This window comes from Lachancea lanzarotensis, scaffold LALA0S07 (genome assembly GCF_000938715.1).
Source record: "Lachancea lanzarotensis genome assembly LALA0, scaffold LALA0S07, whole genome shotgun sequence".
In the NCBI taxonomy this organism is placed as follows: domain Eukaryota; kingdom Fungi; phylum Ascomycota; class Saccharomycetes; order Saccharomycetales; family Saccharomycetaceae; genus Lachancea; species Lachancea lanzarotensis.
In genome coordinates this window covers 214,849-233,029 of record NW_019212885.1, presented here as the reverse complement: position 1 = coordinate 233,029, position 18,181 = coordinate 214,849, and the positions used below count along the sequence as shown (strand labels likewise).

The 18,181-nt window shown below is 44.3% G+C and overlaps 7 protein-coding genes across 7 annotated transcripts; 3 read left to right on the top strand and 4 right to left on the bottom strand.

Moving 5' to 3' along the window:
- Window positions 1-18: 18 nt before the first annotated feature.
- On the top strand, window positions 19-1,518 carry NGL2 (LALA0S07e02608g1_1; the record flags this gene model as incomplete). The annotated part of the gene is made up of 1 exon (XM_022771423.1): window positions 19-1,518. One exon carries the CDS (start codon window positions 19-21, stop codon window positions 1,516-1,518), a length of 1,500 nt encoding a protein of 499 aa, XP_022629331.1.
- A 76-nt stretch (window positions 1,519-1,594) lies between these two features.
- Window positions 1,595-3,337, bottom strand: YKU70 (LALA0S07e02586g1_1; the record flags this gene model as incomplete). The annotated part of the gene is made up of 1 exon (XM_022771422.1): window positions 1,595-3,337. One exon carries the CDS (start codon window positions 3,335-3,337, stop codon window positions 1,595-1,597), a length of 1,743 nt encoding a protein of 580 aa, XP_022629330.1.
- Window positions 3,338-3,524: 187 nt separating this feature from the next.
- Window positions 3,525-5,231, top strand: TAH11 (LALA0S07e02564g1_1; the record flags this gene model as incomplete). Its single annotated transcript, XM_022771420.1, has 1 exon — window positions 3,525-5,231. One exon carries the CDS (start codon window positions 3,525-3,527, stop codon window positions 5,229-5,231), a length of 1,707 nt encoding a protein of 568 aa, XP_022629329.1.
- A 423-nt stretch (window positions 5,232-5,654) lies between these two features.
- On the bottom strand, window positions 5,655-9,275 carry SPF1 (LALA0S07e02542g1_1; the record flags this gene model as incomplete). Its single annotated transcript, XM_022771419.1, has 1 exon — window positions 5,655-9,275. The coding sequence occupies one exon, from the start codon at window positions 9,273-9,275 to the stop codon at window positions 5,655-5,657; it is 3,621 nt and encodes a 1,206-aa protein (XP_022629328.1).
- A 1,046-nt stretch (window positions 9,276-10,321) lies between these two features.
- Window positions 10,322-13,177, bottom strand: MCM3 (LALA0S07e02520g1_1; the record flags this gene model as incomplete). The annotated part of the gene is made up of 1 exon (XM_022771418.1): window positions 10,322-13,177. One exon carries the CDS (start codon window positions 13,175-13,177, stop codon window positions 10,322-10,324), a length of 2,856 nt encoding a protein of 951 aa, XP_022629327.1.
- A 784-nt stretch (window positions 13,178-13,961) lies between these two features.
- On the bottom strand, window positions 13,962-14,435 carry HYP2 (LALA0S07e02498g1_1; the record flags this gene model as incomplete). The annotated part of the gene is made up of 1 exon (XM_022771417.1): window positions 13,962-14,435. One exon carries the CDS (start codon window positions 14,433-14,435, stop codon window positions 13,962-13,964), a length of 474 nt encoding a protein of 157 aa, XP_022629326.1.
- A 2,173-nt stretch (window positions 14,436-16,608) lies between these two features.
- On the top strand, window positions 16,609-18,135 carry ANP1 (LALA0S07e02476g1_1; the record flags this gene model as incomplete). The annotated part of the gene is made up of 1 exon (XM_022771416.1): window positions 16,609-18,135. One exon carries the CDS (start codon window positions 16,609-16,611, stop codon window positions 18,133-18,135), a length of 1,527 nt encoding a protein of 508 aa, XP_022629325.1.
- Between the last annotated feature and the right edge of the window lie 46 nt (window positions 18,136-18,181).

The following is an 18,181-nucleotide window of genomic DNA, read 5'->3' as shown; positions in this document are numbered from 1 at the left end:
TGTCTCGAACTCCAAGTAATGTCCATGGATGAACAAAAACTGGCAGAGTCCATCAACACGCAGATCGAACAAGATAAAGGTAAGCATAATCATGCTAAGAAGAAGCACGGGAAATCCCAAAAAAATGGTGGTAAGGGGTCAAAGGTAAGTGCAGAGCACATTGCAGAGGTACGAGCGCAGCGTGAGTTGGCTAAGAAGGCCAAACGGGATGCAATGATCGCTAAAGGTTTAGATCCAGACGCTCCCCCAGATCTTCAATTCATCCGCAGACCAATGCTATCTCTCGTGCCCAAAAATACACCCAGCACTGGGTTTTCATTCCGTCTCATGACATATAATTGTCTTGCTCAGGCATTGATTCGCCGCAAGCTATTTCCCACGAGCGGTAATGCGTTGAAATGGTTCAAGCGCTCGCAGGTTCTTCTTCATGAATTCAAGTACTATAATGCCGATGTTCACTGCTTGCAAGAGGTGGACTATATCCAGTATCAGTCTTTCTGGAAAGAAGAATTCTCAAAGATGGGCTACGACTCCCAATTCCATCGGCACGGAACCAAAAATCACGGCATTGCGATAGTATGGAAGCGCGAGCTTTTCACCATGTCGGATAAGATGCTTGTAGATTATGACAAGGAAGAAGCAGGTCACATCTCTCCAAGAACAACTACAAAAAACGTGGGTTTGGTGTTGGCATTAAATTTCACCCAGAAAGTACTCGATAAATTTCCAAACAGCCGCAAACGTGGAATTCTTGTCGGTACGACACATCTATTTTGGCATCCATTTGGAACATTTGAAAGAGCTCGCCAATGTTACGTGGTTTTAGCTAAGATGAAGGAGTTTGAGCACCGCGTCAACCTACTTCAGAACTCAGATGGAGCGCAAGGTGGTTGGACGCCTTTTTTCTGCGGAGACTTCAATTCGCAGCCTTTCGATGCGCCTTATCTATCGATGTGCTCGAAACCCGTTGCTTATAAAGGCCGCGCCAAGACTGTCATCCAATGTAGTACCTCTTACACCTTTTCGAAAGCTCGCGATGGGGAAGAATGCGACGATGAAGAAGGCGGAAATATCGAGAAATTTGGTGACGGCCAGCCAGAGCATCCAGTTCCTTCTGAGTTTGCTGCAAATGACGAACAGAGAAGCTTAGTCGAACGCATGGAATCACTTCATAATAGCCTTGATATGAGGGCCACGTCCATTTATTCGGCTGCGTATAAACATGTCCATGTGGAAAATGCAGGGTTGGACAACGACTTTGACGAACCAGAAATATCTAATTGGGCAGAAACTTGGAGAGGGCTCTTAGACTACATATTTGTCATTCGAAAGTGGGACTTTTCAGATAAAACAACCCCTGATGACATAGATGATCTCGAAAAGGCCGCTGGCATTACAATCAAGAGTTTATTGCGGATGCCGTCTTCTAGAGAAATGCCCAAGCACGGACAACCGCATGAGGGAGAATACGGAAGTGACCATTTGTCGATGATGTGTGAAATTGAACTAGTTATGTAAACCGTATACACTACGCACTGGTGGCCTTTCGGCACCAGAATTACATCAAAATTGTAAGACCTGCTCACCGTAGTATCTACTTTTTTCTTGACTTTTTGGATCCTTCTAGAGGCTCAAGCTCCTGGTTGTACTCCTTGTTGTACACGCTATTCCAAGCTTTCACATAGTTGCTGAGTCTTGCTTTTTCAGGATCTGTTGAATTCGCGGATTCCATAATCTTGTCGTGCACTTGCTGCAATTTTAAGAGTGTGTCATCTTCGCTCACTAATTGTTCCGCCTTATCGGGATTCTTACTGACCTCTATTTGCAACAAATGATCGTGTAGCAATCGGAAGTGTTTACGCAAAGTTGGATTGCAAAACTCTGAGGGTTTGTACGGGCGGCGGAGACTAAAATAACTGATCAATGTATCGGATATTTTGTACATCTGTGCATAGTTCTTACCGCTTGCGACTTCTTCGTAATTCGGTAACGTAGGTAATTTCCTTGTCTCATCTGCGAACGGTACTCTGGTGAGATAGAATCCCTCATTTGGATCCCGATAAGTGGAGGGACTCAGGACGTAAATTGATGGGTGAGAATTGTGTTTGAGTTTACCCCACACAATAGCGCATTTCATTTTCCTCGAGAGAACTCGATGAAGGGAAGCTAAAGTTTTGAAAGAGCCCACATATTTCGATTCATCTGGAACTACAAATACGCTACTGGAAATGTTATTGTAGAAAAATAGGCATTTGGCAGAGCTCCTGAAGCCCACGAGCTTCAGGAAAGATTCCTGCTCCGAAAAATCCTTGTTTATTTGAAGAAGCTCGTCATTGGAAAGCTCAATGTCAACCTCTGCAAATTTGTATACTTTGGCGGTTGAACTGGTAACGTCCTCTCCAGTGTTAGCATTCAAATACTTCCGTCGCGAACGCACTTCCTTGCGTAGACCGTTGTGATCGTAAACTTGTTTGTATTTCGTTCCTGTTCTTTCATGCGATATGACAGTGTAGCCCTTGAGAGAAACAACAAAGTCTTTTGCCTCGTCGAGAATCAATGGGCTTTGGAAGCGGATCCGTTTGATCTCCTTTTTCCGCAAGGCGCGCGCTTTGATCAAATTGGCGGAAATTGGTGCTGTACTGGGGCCTTCAAACTCGTAGCCAGAATCCAGGACTTTTTTCTTGGAGCCAAATTTGAGCACATCGCTGTAGAAACTTTCGTCAAAGGGTTTGTCGTCTGTTCCTATAAAAAAAGTGGTGAAATTGATATAGGAATCGTCCAAATCATCAGTTACTTTCCGTAGACGCTGGCGCGCATCAGAATCACTTGCCTCCTTCGGTTTATCGTTATCGGTGAACAGAAATATCTTTCTATTATTGTAGGGTTTTTGGCCTGGTATGTGTTGCAGAAATTGTTCTTGCAGCAAGACGAAAACTGTTTCCAAAGACGACGCATGCTTTTGATCGAAAGGAAACTCTTTCTCCACCGTTGTGGTCCCATTTTTGATATCTTCTATCAAGTCGTTCAGTTTCTTCATCGCTCTTACATTTACATCCAGCAAAGGCAGAAATTCGTAGATACCTCCTCGAGCACTCTCATGATTGCAATGGTAGAAAAAGCACCCAATTCCCGTTCCCGGCAATGTTATAATCACTTGTGACATAAGTTCCAGAAGCGTTTCCAAGATTTCGATAAGTTGAACGTTGTGCAATTCAGCAGGTCGTTCGAACATTGCATTGGAAAGCTCAATACAAAAGATAATACCCTCATGAACTTCGTATTTTCTGTAATTGCTCCCCGACTCAGGACCTTCATCATTGCCCGTTGGATGCTCCATTGAGGAAGACCAAACTGTTGTTATGATGTGTTGCGAGTTGTTATTTTATTTTGAACCTTATAGTTTAATCTATCAGGAAACTCATCTCATCTCATCTCATCGCTCAGATCTATAGAAATAAGTAAACGGAAAGAATATATATAAAGCCTTGAGATCAGTTTCACCACTAGTAACTGAACGCCCAATTATGCTGCAAGTCATTGATCTCAACGTTGTCACAAGTGAAGACGAATTGTCACCGATTATTCGGGATTGTTTAAGATATCATAGCGCTTTTCTGCTGAAAAACTATGCTAACATGGACGCAGTGCAATCACTGCTGTCCATGCTGAAAAGGGAGGAAACGCCGAACACTTTACATGGATTTGATAGGCATTTTACTGGTGCGGAGAACTTGGAAGGTGGAATATCCGTTGAACAATATCTGGGGCAGCCTGACCGCTTGAGTTTACGAGATTCTACTACTGGGAAACTGACCTCTAGACTGATGAGAATCTCAACATTTTTTGCAAAAGTGTGCTTGGAATCTGTTGGTGGGGCAAATGCAGCCTCGGCTTTAATAGGTGATGCCAGTAATTGCTGTGTCAAGGTAACGAGATTTTACAAATCCACCTCCAATTCTATCATGGATCTGAATTTTGACTACGAGGACGAGTATAGACTTCACAGCTCTGCTGGGATCATAACGGTGTTTCCAGCGGCCCAGGGAATCAAGTATAAAGTCAATGACGGATGGAAAGTGATCGAAGAGCCAGATTGTATTTTGATTCAAACTGGAAGCTTGTTGTCTCCCTATCCTAATAGCAGCACCCAGAATGTGGAAGCGATAAAGTTCCCTATGTCCAGCGTAATGCATTTCACAATATTCCCATTATTACACACTGCCTTTAGTTCTGAAACTGTTTTTGACGTCTTGCTACGCAACCAGATCCAAGAATTTCCACACATAATGTCAAAGCTGTACCCAAGAGAATCATCCATTGACGCTCTCACTGCAAAAGTTGAGTACTGTAAAAACATTTTCAACGTTACAGATTCCGTTCTGTCGCTCTACTCGATTTCAAGATCGCTAATGACTTCTGCTCCAGAGCTGTATACTTTGCTACCACAAATTTCCAACATGCTTAAGCGCAAGGTTTCGCAAGATGACTTTCTCCGAATGATGAGTATTTGGGATGAGGCCTACGCCTTGGAGTTTAATAACAGTTTCGAGATTACGATACGACCTCCCTCTGCTGGGATAATGAATCATCTGTCGAACAAGTCTCGAAAACTTGAATACACTGAAAGGGCGGACGAGTGGTTTCAACATGCCATAGAGACTGCCCAAATTCCATCTAATGTTCCCGTACTCAGTGTTAAGAAAAGACGAGGAAGTGACAGTCTTGGAAAATATCAAGAAACCGCCACCAATGGTGCCACTGCACCTTTTGATCGTAAGCTGGCTAGCTTGAAAAAAAATAGATCGAAGGGGTACCTTTTCAATACCAAAGAAAAGTTCATGTTCAAAGAAGGAATTTCTAATGCAGGGGATGTCTCTTTACTTGAAAGGATTCGTGAAAAAGAGCGAAAAGCAGCAGCTTTGCTTTCTCAAAGAGAACGCAATTATGAACAGTTTCTGAACGTTAAAACTTACCAGATATTCAACATTCTGTTCTCGCTGCCCCAAAATAAACCATACACCATCACACATTTAACATCGCTCATTATTGACAGCCTTTCTGACAGTAATAACCCTATTGGCGATAACGAAACACATCAGGTTCTCTCCCGCTTACAAAGTTTATTGCCAGACCGCATCAATATGATCGAAGCTGAGGGAAACTTGAAGGTGTACAGGTGGGTAGATCTTGATAAAGAATTGTTAGATGAAAGAATGAAGTACTTGGCATAAGAAGTGTCCATGTATGGGAATCTTAAGCACGTTCGTTGTCTTCGCACTTTTGAGTCATTTTTTGAAGGTCAAGATAGTGTCCATCTTCAAGTGACTGAATGACACAACTAGAATCGAAAAATTAAGACCAAACGTTATAGCGTACAGTTGTTAGGTTAGTGATCAAGCTTACCGACCTTCACCGAGATACGTAGTACAACCACCCCACCTATTACGAACAAACTAAACTGGCCCAGTACAATGGGAGGGCACGTTTTGGAAATTTTGTTTGGTCGAGAAGCGTGTTCGACTTAGGTGATTTTAGATAGAGTTCGCTGTGAGACCTTCTTTCACCTATGAGTGATAGGAACGGAACTGCAAAAGAATTTATCAACGTCAATATATTGGTTTACAGGAAAAATACATGAGTGACTTACTGTCATATTAGCTCCGTTGAGCTATGTCGGCGGCCTTGGAATCCATGAAGAGATACTTGAAAACCAGTTCTACTGCCCAACTTCCAAAGAAATCAACCAATAGTGTTCCTGTTAGCTTAACCTTGAATAAATCATCCATGGGCACGAACTTCATGGCAGCATTTAGCTCCGGTGAGAATTCAGTCGCTCCAGCAAGAGCCAATCCGCCGACACCAAGCAGTCCGTAGTACATTCCCTTGTTGCTTCTGATACTTTCCCTGAAAGGTTCTCCCTGGTAGTTTACTGCAAATGTCGAAACTTGTTGAGTCAATTGAATCATAAAGATACCGGTATTCAATAGAGAAGGAGAAAACTTCTTCTCCAAGTCAACTTGTGGCTCACGAGGCTCTATCTTGTAAATTTCCAACGTGATGTAAATCAGAGTGAGAATGTGAATGGCAAACTGACCTAAAATCGAACCCATGATATAGAAGTTGAAAATACCAGGCTGTGGTCTCAACTTCGAAAGTTTTTGCAATGGCTTACCACGAGAGATACTGAGGAAGCATACGGACAGTAGAAGGCCTGATGCAGTAGCTTGGCCATCGCCAAACTTAACACCAGCAAGGTAAATGATCGACAACGAATAAGCGCTGATCAAACAGTTCAAAGCCAAAATCTTGTACATCTGAATGGTATTAATTAATGCACAACGACCTTGTCTAACAATATTCGTGACCGCTGATACATTGGCTAGTTTGGAGGTAAAAGGGGCGGCGCAGGAAGCGTCCCCTAGTTTTAAAGTCGGGGCTTCTTCACCTTCAGCATCACCCAAAGAACCCATCACCATTTCCGCTAAGTCGCTAGCCTTCTGTTGCGAGGCATCGGCTTTTTTGGTAACAACCGGTTTGGTAGCTGCTTCAGCAGCCAACAGTTTCATTTCTTCCGTAACCTTGACTCCCTTCTTCTCAAGAGCTTTCAAGTAATGTGGATTTGATGGACCGGGTGGGTAAAGATGTGCAATCGGCTCTGGAACGGGAGGAGGCTGTTGATTCCACTTTTGCATGAACAGACACTGCTTCTCGTAAAGTAATTTTGCGGTATCAATACGGCGCTGGTCGTTCATTTTCTGTAATCCTTTCTCAGTACCGTTGAGCAAAGCGATACCAACGTGTGCTTGCTTCAAAGCACCGACGTCATTAGTACCATCACCACACATAAGAGTTTGATAACCCATGTCTCTCAGGGTGTTCAAAATGAATTCCTTCTGAGTAGGGGATACACGAGCATAAACCCAGGTGTTACGAATTAATTCTCTCAATTGAACATGTTCTGCCAAAACATTGAGGGCATACCCAGTGACAGCAATATCGTACCGGGCAAAAACCTCTGCGTGATCAAATTTGTCGCTAGCAGGATCGAATGGGATGGTGATGGTTTCACTCACATTTTTTAGAACCAACGTGTGCTTCGAGCCATCGGTAGGTTCATCAATGATCAAGCATTCCCGCTCCACAATTTTGACTTCTTTGGCTACGTGAACAGCAGTAAGTGGATTATCACCAGTGATCATAACACAACGGTGGGAAGATTCATTGAGCATTTCAATAGTTTCTGCTGCGTCGTCTTTGAGAGGACATTGAAACACCAGGAAACCTCTAAAGATGAGGTCGACTTCCACGTCCTTTCTGTCAAGGTTGTCGACTTGCTTTTTGGACAAGGCTCTGAGCTCTTTAGAAGCCAAAGCCAAGACTCGGGATCCTGAACGGGTGAAGTGCTTGTAAATATTGTCATAATTGGCAGGAACGGAAGTTAATCTATCGCGAATTGTCTCTGGAGCACCTTTCACCGCAGCAAATAACGAGTTTTTGTGCTTTGCAATACAAGATGATCTTTTTAAAGCAGACGAAAATTGGAACCGGCGCAAAATTTCAATTTGACCGACATTTTCCTTGCTGGTGGTGTCTTTTGCTCCAACTTTCCAGTCGAAGGCTCCCAGAGTCGCTTTTTCCATCGGGTCTCCCACGACTTCTCCATCGTCAAGTAAAACTAAAGCATGAGCAGCTCCAACAGCCAAGACAGTTTCGAAAGAGGCTTCGCCCGCAGAAGAAAGGGCATCCGCGCGTTCTGAGTCTCCAGCGATCCCAGCCAACCCTTCAAAAACCAAGTCTTCGCCAGTTAAAGTACCTGTTTTGTCAAAGCAGCAAACATCAATTCTTCCTGCCAAAGGAATTCTGAACGGCTCAGTGCAGTAAACATAAAACTTCGACAGAGCAGCCAAGGAGTTATTCACAGCCATTGTGAGTTCCATTGGCAATTCAGGAGGTACAACAGATGTGATAATTAAAATACAATCGACAATCAATTTGGACTGAATTCTTCCCATTCTAGTACCCTCGGTCCAAACATACCAAGAAGCGACGATTGCGAATACTAGCAGGAAAAGAATGAAGTAAAGAGCTTCCTTGTTTCCAACAGAAACACGCTCCGCAGAGTAAATCATGACTCTTACGAGAGAGCCTTGTGAAGTTTCAAAACCAGTCTTAGTCACCACAGCAAGGGCACCATTGTCAGGAGGGAGAGGAATACCGGAAAGCTTTTCTGGCACGTTCACTTGCAAAGCTTTAGTACCACCATGTAGCACTGAGTTCTTGTCCAGTCCCTCAATTTGCAACGGTTCATCGTGTGGACGTAATTTGACAGATTCTTTCAACAGAGGAGTAGATTCACCGGAAAGCATAGCTTCGTTTACAATGCAGGATCCCTCTACGAGTATAAGGTCGCATGGTAGGGCACTCTCTTCAGCAGTTCTGGTGACAGACACTAGATCCATAGGTAGAAGCTCGGTAGTGGACAGCTCTTGCCATTTGTTGTCACGGAACACATTGATGGGATAAGGTTTAACAGCCATCGTTCTAAATTCTTTGAGAGTAGTCAGTCTTTGGAAAACACTAGCCCCTTCCATGGCGACGATCATGAACAAATTAAATAGCGAGTAGTACCACAATTCGTCCAGCAACCACAGTCCGACGCAGAAAATTTGAAAAACGAAGAATGGAGCGACTGCATGCTCTTTGAAGAGCTCTGTAAATGAAGGAATAGGAATATCGAACGAATTGTCCCCATAAAGTCTTCTTGCGTGAGTAAGGTCACCCGAAAGGCCCTTCGAACTTTGAAAGACTTCGAGTTTTGGAGCTTCATCAACAGCGAACTTTGGGGTAGTAAAAACGCCAGTGTCGGTGTCAAGTAAAAATCTTTTCTTTTGGAATTGAAAAAACACTTGCAAATGACCGGCTTCTTGAACACGTCTGATCTCGACAATGTCATCCACACCGCTGTTTGCTGCAGTATGAATCAAAATGTGGGTGGCTTGATCTAGATCAGTTGCGGGTGTGTAGTCGAAACGACTTGCTAGATTGACGTTCCATTGTGGCAGGAGCAGAACCAAAATGTTCAACGACACCAATCCTCCCAGATATACGAACGTCCATTCACCTCCTCTGATGTACAGGTCATACTGTCTGAAATACAGGTGGGCGAAAGTGGCATAGAGTGGAAGAAACGGAAGCACGTAGGGCCTGAAAAGTTTGTCTTTTTGGTAAAGAAGCTTTGAGTCCTCTACGAGAGGACTCACAACTGGGGACGTCATTTCAGCCTTGATCTCGAGACGTATTCAAGAGTCTTCGAAAACTGAAGAAATAAACCAGTTGAAAAAATGGGCCTCTGGAAGTCTATTTCTTACTCTCGAATGCTTCGAACAGCACTGCGACTACAGGGTTACGATCTGAATCCGTGCATTGTTCAAGTGAAAGAGAAAAACGGCCATACCTTTTATATTCGCCACTCGTGTATAAATATCGTATTATACGAGGATTATTCGGTGACGTTTTAACCCATAAGAATTCTAGCGATCATCAAACCTGTTTCGAGACACTTTTGAATTTTTCACTAGGATTCGCTTTCTCTTTTTATCTGTCTCATATTTCTGGAACTTCACTATTGTTTTTAGGGGGTCTCTTCTGATTTGAAAAAAATCAGCATTTTGAAGTAGTCATTATCGTTAAGACTTTTACTGTACCAGAGTCTTAGGTGAGACATCATCCATGTAAGTCAGCTGTGCGTTTGTTTGTTTCTCGACCTGGACCAATACAATGATTTCTTGTTTAGCTTAAATTGAAAAGTTTTAACGAAGCCATGTTGACATCTCGGCTGAGTCCACAAGTAGAAGCCGTTTGTTACTTCCAGCAGCCTACAAAATACTAGTGGCTGGCTTTTAGTACTTAAATTGATGTAACGTATCCATCTTCTAGCTTATTTGCTCGTTGATCTTGCCAACATCATTGAGGCAAAGATCCATAAAAAAAGCTCCCCAAAACCAATAATCCCTCAAGCATAGTATTCAAGTAAAACGAAGACATGGGGTTTTCTATTTGGTTTCTATTTAAACCTAAAGGTCGTTTTCAATGCACTTGTAGTGGTATGTTTCGTTCTTAGTTCTAGTAGCCGCCCAAGTATATAATTTATATTACAAGCAAGTGAAATCATTTACTACGATTCATAGGGCGTCTGTATGTGTACGTGTCTTCATGGCCAAGATATGCAGTTAGTGGAAGCCCGGTCTGCTATTGAATGCCCTATTTTTCAACAAAGTACCATTCTTGTTATTTATATAATCCTGTATTTAGTAGCACAGGCTCATACCCTCCAGACTTTTTCTTCGGCTACCATCAGATTATTTCTATCGCTCATGATCTTAAGGCCAGCCAGATACTCGGGAGCGTTGAACTTATCCTCTTCGGCCAGGTCTTCGTTAACTTTATCCAGCAAGGAAGCCACCGGATAAGACTCATCTTCAAAAAGATCACTTTGCATCAATTGCGCCATGATGCCTGAGAAAAGAGACAGCCTACTGGTGGAAATAGATCCTGGCTCCATCGTGTCAGTGGATACAATCTCCTGGTCATGCTGAGGAGGGTCCGCGGCAAGCAAAGGTCTACTGTGAAAGTTCTCGGACGCCGAAAGGATTTGACGACCGTCTTCTGTGACAGGAGTTTCAGCTGTAGTTTGTTGGAGTGGCTGTCTTCTACGTGGAGAAACGCGAAGTCCACTTTCTAATCTTCTTTGTAGATCACTCTCTTGTTCTTCCGGCAGAGCAGTCATATCAGATGGATCCTCCTCCATGAAATCATCCTGCTCCAGGTTGGGACTTGCGTTTTCTTCGTCGCTTTCAGTGTCCGAGAAGATATTTCCGCGCCTGTTATTCCCACCTCTCGAGGGCGTACTCGTACTTGGGAACGGGCCTCTGGTTGGTGAAGACTGAAGCGGCGTGATGACAGGAACCCCGTTTCGTACTCTTTGTTTTTTGCGTGGAGATTTGGTTGGTGATCTCTGCGTGTCGTTGCCAGAGTCTAGATCAGGACCAAAGTCTTCTTCGCCCAAAAGAGCAAACTTCAGTAGTTGGGCAGCAACTCGGGCATCTTGGCGATCCACGGTTTTCGACAATCTAACTTTAGCATGAGCGGAAGCTAATCTGATTAGTGTTTCCAACGTTCTTGGAGTAATTGGCGATTTCTTTGTGTTCTGATCGTTTCTAAGATCGGAATACGTCTTCACAACCAAAATAGTCGCTTCTTGAGTTAACGTCGGTACAACCCTCTCTTTAGTGTATTGAACATATTTCCGTAGAAATGGGATCGAAACAATCTGAGGCAATTCTGTTCCTTGACGATTTCCTCTATTTCTGGCTAGTTTGGCACCCGCATGCAATAGGGGATTGAACTTTTCGAATACTTTGTTTTCGTCGTCTTCATCATCATCCTCTTCTTCTTCATTAGCAACAGCTTCTTCTCCTACAGATAGAGATAAGTTGATGGCCTCCCTGATGGGCTCGCCTTCCAAGTAACCAGGTGGGAGATAGCGATGTGTTCTTAAAACGTGTTCGCTGATGGCCCTATCGGTGTTCTCATTTATATCGTCCGTAACCACGAAGAGCAAATCGAATCTCGAGAGCAGGGAATCCGGGAGAGCAATATTGTAATGAGGATCTTTATTCAAATCATACTGTCCAAACACAGGGTTCGCGGCAGCGATCACACTACAACGCGCGTTCAAAGTTGTGTGAATGCCGGCTTTGGCAATTGTCACAGTCTGCTGTTCCATAACTTCATGAATTGCGACACGATCCACGTCGCTCATTTTGTCGAACTCGTCAATACAAACGATACCACGATCAGCTAAAACCATGGCACCCGCTTCTAACCTTCTCTCACCGGTCTCGCGGTCCATGGTCACTGCGGCAGTTAAACCGACACCTGAGGATCCTCTACCAGTGGTAGCTATGGCCAAAGAAGCAGTGTTCAAAACAAATCTCAAGAGCTGAGACTTCGCTGTGGAAGGATCACCAACCATCAAAACATTGATGTCACCTCTCAAGTGTGAGCCGTTTTCTAGATTCTTTTCGACACCACCCAACAACATAAGTAAAATAGCTTTTTTAATGTGATCATGTCCGTAGATGGATGGAGCCAGCGATTGTGATAAAAGATCAAAAATATCATCCCTCCTTGATAATTTGTTGATATTTCTAATGTCTGAATCCGACAAAGCCTGTATTGCTGCTACACCAGTTGATCTCGCATGCAAGGGATACACTGTATTTGCTAAAATCATAGTTTTGAAGCCGGACAGTGTTGCACCTTGGTCGGAGCCCGAATTGAGCCCACCACCACCCAAAGACTTGTAGACACCTACGATGTTCACTCTATCGCCTGGTTTAGTCTTGTCAACGAGATCCTCATCCATAATCACGTCAATGGAGCGAGGCAATTGTCCCGGTGGAGCTTTTTCTGGCATTTCTTGTACTGTGACACGTTGATGGTCGATGTAAGTCGAATAGCCATATTCTGTGGTAAGTCTGTTTCCCTCAGGATCTTCGGTAGGGTATATGGCTGGAGTGGGAATCTGAGTGGTTAAACTGGTGGTTGCGTCTCTGTAGTCCCTGTAGTGAAAGCGGCCAGTTTTCTCAGCGTAGTGGACCGACCTCAAAAGTTTGGGTCTGACCAGCGATACTTTGGTGACAATTCCCTCGATCGAAAGAAGTTTGTTGAGATGATGTGAGTTCAGAGTTCTTGGCGATAGTGCATGAGCACCAAAAGACCCACGAAACGAAAGTTTCCATTGCTGTGCCGATGCCACATTGACGCCAGCACCCGTACTTGTATGATTTTCCTCTAGTATCAGGGCTGTTTCCGTAACAGCTCTCTCAGCAGCCGGGACGAATTGTGCCGGAGTGTTCAGAATACCGATCCAAAACGACCGATCAAACTCCCGTAGGTCGTCCAGCGACACGGTAACCCGCTGTGGAAGCTTGGCGCTCTCTAACCCGGCTTTTTTTTCCTCTTCATACGCCTCTGACTTCGCGTTGTCTGGCAAATTGAACAATTGAACCGATCTTATACTATCTTTGTAGCTCGTGAAAGTGTCTAGAAACTCTTGAAATCGACGCACTCTGTCACTAAACACCGCATCCGGCGTTGCATTAATTGCATCCATATTTTTTGACACGTCTTAGGAGCTGTTAAGCCTTCTCAATGGCAGGTTTCTGTGCAGTTTTGTTGATTCTTTCACACTTCCTCTCGACAAGTTTAACTTTCAATACTTGAAAAGTTCCCATCGGGCTAAACTAATATGTTTTCCTTAAACAGTAACTGACGCGAGAAAGAACAGAAGTATATAAACTAAGGGCTACAACGAGTTTGGAACGTTACAACTCCTCGACGTTTCGATCGAAGTGGTGACCAAGACCCAGTCGGATTTTGTGGCTTGTTTGAGGCTTGCAGAAACATAAAACGCAGCGATGAGATGACTATTCGTTGTCTGGGTGTATAAAGTAGGATTTAAAGATGTAATTAGCCTAGAGCTGCGTTTTGGTCTTGTCGATATGGTATCGTGCAATCTGTCTTGAATCCTCCGTCAATGATATGCCAGAAAAACGAAAAACGATGGGTAACGCATGGCGGAAACTAGGAAGCGAATGCTGTGGTATTGATTAGTGGGGTTTCGTATGTATATTGCCATAAAAGCCGGAGAGTAGATTTTTGGAACCTTCTCACTAATTCAATGAGGCGCCCCCCCCTTTGCCTCCTCACCTCTTGAACGTTCATTCTTATCGGCATGCAACTACACAACAATCTCTAGTCATTCACAAGCCCAACCACGTATTACCTGTTGCCCGAGAAGGGCAAAATGTTAACTAAACGTTTAAATACATGGTACAAATATCTGGAATAAAGACTGGTGCTGATAGTATGACCGCCCCTGCTTCCTATGAAGCCGTTTAGTCGGATCTTGGAGCCTCCTTGCAAGAGATGGCGGCTTCTTCACCCATGGCGGAGATGATGGTGACCATCATGTCCTTACCTTCGTCGAAACCGGCTTGAATCTGGTCACCGATTTCTCCGTCTGGGGCACGGACATCGTCCTTTGTTTCACCGTCCATGGTCATCAAAGACAAGTAGCCGTCGTCAATGTCCAACAATTGGAATTCGGTTCTCTTGACGTTTGGAACGTCCATGTTGTGGGTCGATGGAGACAAATCTTCCAACTTCTTGCCGGTGAAAATGTCGATAGCGACCAAGTGGACTTTGGCGTGACCGTGCTTACCGGTCTTGGAGGTGGACATGTCCACAATCTTACAAGGTCTGCTCTTGATAACAACGAATCCGTTCTTTCTCAAGGCGGAACATTGCATAGGGTAGGTCAAAGAGGAACCGGCATCGGCGGTCTCAAAGGTGTGTTCTTCTTCAGCCATTGTGTATGTGGAGTGGTTTACAAATGTGAGTGTCTGGCTCTTCTAACCAAAAAGAAGAATCTTTCAAACAGGAAAAATATCTGCCAACAGATGGGCGGAAGTACGCCCGTCGATGCCTGGCCTTACTTCCTTTTATACTCACCTGTTCGCCTCTTGAAAAATTTTCATCGTGTAGCTATGTAAAAAGCGATTCACCATGTTGCGGACGGACGTGCATCTTGACAAGCTCAACAGCCCTGGATGGTCCCGTGGAAACGTGCGGGTAATAGACAGGGTGGGTGTAGAGACCGATACAACATCAACGCGATTGAGTTTTTTGTTGGCAACGACGCTGAACAGCGCACTGAGAGTAGTAGATTCATTCTTGGAGGGCTGGCTGGTGGTATGGGTCGACATAAGGGGGCGGTCTAGATGGCCCATTTCTTGAGAAGTTTTGACTACGGATTTATCGGAAATCGCTTCCAGGTGTTTAGTATGAAGAAGTGTTTGTAGGGGAGGGCGGGTGTAAATGTACTCGTGACAACGGGCGAGCTTACGTTTTTTCAGTATGACGCGACTTGGCTGTTCAGGTGTTGTAGTGTGATGGACATAACGTTGCGCGAATTGCTTCAAATGTATGGCATTCACGAAACGAGTACCAAGCAATGGACAGGTCGTGATGGTCTTTTTCTCCAGACATTTTGATCTCTCTTTATATGTCTGTTCTTATCGTCAGGGTTCCTTATTCGTAGCGGAATGAGACATCTTTTTTCTCTAAATGACCCTCTTTATATACAAAAAAACAGAAGCTCGGCGGCTAAAAAGGGGTTGCCACAATAGCGGTACAGCGTAGTCGGGAGCTGTAGTGAATTTTGAAGGAAGCGATAGTTTGTTGAAGGAATTACGATAACGACACACTCTTCAGATGAAATTCGCTGAGGTTCGAAACCCACATATCTTGGTGGCAATATCTGTGGAAAGAGGGTTGACCTATGTATGAGAAAGTGTATATACAAGATCGAAAACCGATGGTGTTTTTGAGCGCCTGGAGGGCATGAAAAGTGGTATGATTTGGCATAGATCACGGTAAAGCGAATCGATTGCGTACGCTTGGGTTTGACTATGATGGCATAGGATAAAGCACGATTGACCCCGGACAGTGTTGAGCAAGTCTTAGTTGAGTGTCTGCGTTAACACGTATATAGTGATTGGACCGCGACGAGTTCAATTCACAACTACGACCTTCAAGCACACTATACTGTTGCCATGCTCATCTTTCACACGACCCCCATTCACAAGTTTGTACAGAAATGAAATATGTGAAAGGTATATCAACATCCTTTGGTTTTAAGACTTCTGTTTGTACTGGACCCTATATAGGGTATAGGGTCCAATATATACGTGTGTAATGATGTACCATGTTTTGGCGCGGGGACGAATAGACCCGTTTTATATGGCTAGTTTACTGCTGTGCGCATCGCGCGATGTTCACCAGAAGCTTCAGTCACAAACCCTGTGGATTAGGTTTCACTACACCAATGACTGGTAACCTGAAGCGATCGGGGGATTTATAAATATAAGCAAGTTTAATGTGGACGACAAGACACTCAGCGCTCACTTCGTGGAGGTTTTTCATTTTGATATCGGCATTTGATTAACTAAAGCACTTGAAATAAACGAGATCGGAGCTAGCAGAGCTGTCTAGAAATAGCTTCATGTTACCAGTGTGGTGGAATAGTTCTACTTGTACACGTGACTAGTTCATTTTCGTAGAACACGACACGCATTGAGAACCCTAGCGCTACATATATGACTATTTATCTCACAATCACATCTCCTTTGAAGCTTTTCAGTCGCTAGCTTAAACTGTACTGTCATTAAGACCATTTCATTTCAATGTCCGAACCGGCTTTCCCAGCACGAACAGCTGCGTGACAAGGCGCTGTCCGTCTTTTTAAGCCACGTGCTTATCACGCCTCTTTTATCACGTGTTGTTTTCGCGTACTGTTACCCTCCTTTTGTGTTTTTTGCACGTCACATGATCCATAGTAAACAATCATTGGCCCTAAGATCTCGAGAATAATAGATTGAAAAATGAACTTGACTTAACTTTACTAGACTAGATCAACTCTTTCAAAACAATCATACCAACACCTATCCTCTATTCGGCATCCCACCAGTTCCAGTTCTGCAAATGAAACACTCGACAACGGTGTCGGTGGCCGGGCTGGTGCTGACGGCCCTGGTGGTGATCCGGCTACTTTTAATCGGGAACAGTAGCATCGTGGTACGATTTGCATGGCCTCCTTTCATTGTGTTTAAGTCATATGTGCCATCGTTCGAAAACGTTCCGGGCGTTCAATACTACGATCTGCGTAACTACAACGGTAAGCCCGATGGGTGGCAACGTGGAGACCGCGTTTTGTTCACAGTGCCGCTTAGAGACGCAGCTGAACATTTACCCATGTTTTTCGAACATATGGCGCGTACTTCCTATCCGCATAATTTGATCGATTTGTCGTTTTTGGTCAGTGATAGTTCGGATGACACCATGGGTGTGTTGTTGGCACATCTGCAAAAAGCGCAATCGCAAACAGACCGCACCAAGCGGTTTGGCAACATCGAAATCTACGAAAAAGATTTCGGTCAAATCATCGGACAGTCGTTTTCGGACCGCCACGGGTTTGCAGCTCAGGGTCCCAGACGTAAACTAATGGGCCGGGCCCGCAACTGGCTGGGATCTGTAGCCCTTAAACCGTATCATTCATGGGTTTACTGGCGTGATGTGGACGTACAAACCATCCCACGTACTATTTTGGAAGACCTCATGCACCACGACAAAGACGTCATTGTTCCAAACGTTTGGCGTCCCTTGCCAGATTGGCTAGGTAATATCCAACCTTACGATTTGAATTCGTGGCAAGAATCTGAAGGTGGTCTTCAATTAGCAGATTCACTAGACGAAGACGCTGTAATCGTCGAAGGGTATCCGGAATATGCTACATGGCGCACACATTTGGCTTACATGCGGGATCCCTCCGGTGATCCTGAAGTGGAAATGGAATTAGACGGTATTGGAGGCGTGTCTATTTTGAGTAAAGCCAAAGTCTTCCGCGCGGGTTCGCATTTCCCGGCCTTTTCGTTTGAAAAACACGCTGAAACCGAAGCATTTGGTAAATTGTCTCGCAGGCTGGGCTACAGTGTGATTGGGCTGCCGCATTATGTTATCTGGCATATTTACGAACCTTCGTCTGACGATCTCAAACATATGGCATGGATGGCCGAAGAAGAAAAACGTAAAGTGGAGGAAAACAAGATTCGTGAGTTTTACGATAAGGTTTGGCAAGTGGCTTTTGACGACGTTCGTGACGAATGGGAAACGGAAAGACTTAAAGTGATGAAGAATATTGATCCCAGCTCTGTAAATCGTCGGATCACGGTCGACTGGGACGGTATTGATGACGATTTTGCCGTGGATGCAGATGGGGAAGACAGCTCTCCTGAAAATGCCCCCAAAGACGATGAAACCGATAATCAACAGGCCGAGGATAAAAAAGACGAAGATTCTGAAAATGCAGATGCAAAAGACGTCGACGTTAAAGATGCCGACAAGAAAGCAGGAGGCGACGACGCTGGAGCTGCAGAGCAAGACGGAGGCTCTAAGAAGCCCAAGAAGAACCCGGACGAAGTTGAACAACTCGAATTCGATCCCGATATTTGATCGAGCATCTTGGCTTATTGTTTTGGCCCAAAATCTCTACCAATGT